This window comes from Mytilus edulis, chromosome 12, assembly GCF_963676685.1.
Source record: "Mytilus edulis chromosome 12, xbMytEdul2.2, whole genome shotgun sequence".
In the NCBI taxonomy this organism is placed as follows: Eukaryota; Metazoa; Mollusca; class Bivalvia; order Mytilida; family Mytilidae; genus Mytilus; species Mytilus edulis.
Genome location: NC_092355.1, coordinates 70,282,113 through 70,285,299, shown reverse-complemented (window position 1 = coordinate 70,285,299; position 3,187 = coordinate 70,282,113). Strand labels below are relative to the sequence as shown.

The 3,187-nt window shown below is 34.0% G+C and overlaps 1 protein-coding gene across 1 annotated transcript; it reads right to left on the bottom strand.

Moving 5' to 3' along the window:
- Positions 1-248: 248 nt before the first annotated feature.
- LOC139497813 (sesquipedalian-1-like) lies at positions 249-683 on the bottom strand. The gene has a single exon (XM_071286047.1). The coding sequence runs from the start codon at positions 681-683 to the stop codon at positions 249-251; it is 435 nt and encodes a 144-aa protein (XP_071142148.1).
- Between the last annotated feature and the right edge of the window lie 2,504 nt (positions 684-3,187).

The following is a 3,187-nucleotide window of genomic DNA, read 5'->3' as shown; positions in this document are numbered from 1 at the left end:
GCTTTAGCCAGAAGAGTCATTTCGAGCCAGTTCAAAAGTAAAAATTCAAAACGTATTTATTCTATTTATTAAATATATAAGATTATTGAATAAACCTATTCCTTTCGGATCATTGTAATTAGCTATTCCGTTTGGATAATTATCTTCTCCGTTCGGATCATTGTAATAAGCTTTATTTCGTTCGGGTCATTGTACCTAACGTTTCTAGTCGGATTATTGCAGTTAGCTATTCCATTCAGTTATTTAAGTTAACTGCACGGTTCATCTTTTGCATTTTTCTTCCTCTTTAATCTTTTTTCATATTCCTTTTTTAGGAAATCATATTGCTTTTTAATGACTTCATAATTTGAATGAGAGAGTGACGTGATCCATGATTTCATCTCTGATTCCGAGCTTGCTTCCAACAAGTATCGTCTGCCTTCCGTACCAGTCGATGGCGAAATTTCGAAAACTAATCCTGAATAGTCCGCAGCTCTTTTTGCAATCACACCCTCAAGAATTATAACTCCGTGCGGTTTTTTGTCATTCATTTTCTCGAAATAAAATAACATATTTCTCTTCAGCACAAACCACCGTCTTAAAAAGTTTCCATTTTCACCCTTCTTCCATAAAAATCCTTGCCTTGTGATCGGTACTGTGATAGAAGCTGCAATATATGTCAAGATACCATCGTCAATTCTCATTTTTATAGCAAGAATTTACACTAAACTTTCATTGTTTACTAAATTAAATGCTCTATTTATCTTTTGTATGTTAATTGTAAAACATCCGTGTTTAAAAAATTGTCCTATTTTGTAAATTGAGAATATTACATCCGCATACTTCTTATAAGGCAAACGTTCATGATCGGATTAACTTAAGTTGTGTTATCTTATTTTCATCTTGTGGTTAATAGATATATGGATTAAAAAAGACTAAGCACTGACGTTCGAATCGACAAAGTAAAAAACACAAATTGAGAAAAATAAATTAGAGTCTGGATGGGGTTAATAAAATAAAAAAGAAAGCCAATATAAGAAAAAAGAAAAGAAATAGGAAAAACAAATCAAGAATAGAGAATAATGAATAGACAGGTACAGTACTTTGAATCGTATGGTACCTGAAATAGATATGAATGACATCAAAACATCGCGATCACTCGTAATTCCGATAAGAATAAGAAAAAGAAGCACTTATGAGGCTTACACAATTTACATTTCTGTATAGAACCATGTCCGTGCACCGCTCTAATATCAGTGGCTGTACTGTAGAGACGTCATCTCATGTAATATTGTCCTTTTAGTGTTCAATCCACCATTTTTTTCTTAAAATGTCCTGTACCAAGTCAGGAAATTGGCAGTTGTCATCTTATAGTTTGTTTCTGTGTGTGTTACATTGTCGTTTGGTTTTTTTTTTTTTGCACTTAAGTGTTTCTGTTGTTTCGTTGTTGTCCTCTTATAGTTGAGGTGTTTCCCTCAGTTTTAGTTTGTAACCAGGATTTGTTTTCTATAAATCGATTTATGACTTTCGAACAGCGGTATACTACTGGTGCCTTTATTGCGAGTGGTTTTTGAATCCAGCAAAATTTCAAGAGACGTGAGGACGTTCCCATCTAAGACATCCCCCGCCAAATTTTGACGTCACTGGCTGTCAATAAATTACAACTCTTTCACTTAGGGTTACAACTTAATTCCATGCTATACAAGTTTGCCCGCTGTGTACATTTTTCTAGTACAGAAGAATATTGGTATTATATTATGTTATTTTGTTTTGTTCACACATCGTTGTCAATATAATAGAATGTTATGCGACTGTCATACAAATGAGAGGTTTAGCTAGCTATAACACCAGTTTAAATCCCCAATTTTCTACATAATAAAATGTCCGCATCAAATCAGAAATATGACAGTTGTTATCCATTCGTTTGGTGTGTTTGAGCTTTCAATTTTTCCATTTGATTAGAAACTTTCTGTTTTGAATTTTCCTCACCGAGTTAATATTTTTGTGATTTTACGTTTTGGTATAGAATATTTATTTCCTAAATTACAGGGCCCATAAAGGGCATAATATGTATGTGCCGTCTACCAAACCATATTGCACCATCGTTTCGTATTTAGCTAGGTCGTACTGACCATGAATAAAATTATCCAACCAAGTTTGAACAATCAATCAATTTAGCACGAAAGCATCAAACACCAGCACTCAACCATGCTCATATAACAGTTGATCTCTATATCGCTGTGTAAAGACTGACTATAAGTCTTCACCAATTTATAACAAATCATACATATCCATGTGTTGTTAGCGTTCACTGATATGTGAGAATTATCTGCTAAATAGCCCAAGATTTTGTTTTACTTTCGGTACTATTGTGCTATTTTGTGGCGGTCAGTTTTTATTGGTGTAGGAAGTCGGATTGGCCGGAAAGAACCACCGACCGACGGTAGGAAAACTGACAATGCAAGCCAATTAGATGGAGTCACTCCTGCCACATACACGATTTTGAAATCAGTGTTTATAGGTTAGTCATACAGTCGCCAAAAAAAGTAAACCAAACTGATAATTGTGTACACTGAATACGAATGAGACAATCAACAGAGCACTAACATCAAGAAAAGACAAGTAAAATTACTATAATCATCATCAAGGTTTCCATTGGAAATAATACAAAAAAAAGTAGAATCTCATTGTGGTGCCTACAGGCGATATTAATATATTGATAGCAATTTTCCCGAAGATGTCAACATATACCACTGAAACTTCAGCATCGACTGAACGATTGCTTCGAGTTAGGATGAAAAAAATGTGGACTGCCGGGTGTTATTGTCAAAAGTTGGGAGACTGATCTTACTGTAACAAAGATATGGTATGCCCATTTCCATTTTCATTTCCGTTTTTATTAATAGTTAATAGTAAATTTCATCAAATGTGTTGCTTTGATTTCGTATTATAATTTATTTATGTCCTTCTTTGACAAAAATTATTCCTCTCGTATCCACTTGAAACATGTCAACAGTTGATTCTATAAGGTGGTACTGTTCAATGCCTGTTGTAGGTGTAAGCTTAGAAGCAATCGAGAAAAGGGGTTTGCTTTTATCCTCATTTTCAAAAATTTCCAAACTTCTCTCTAATCGATTGACTGATCGTTTTGAGAAATGATGATGAGGAATAAACTTTAAATTCCCGGGCAAAATATTTATTTGGATGT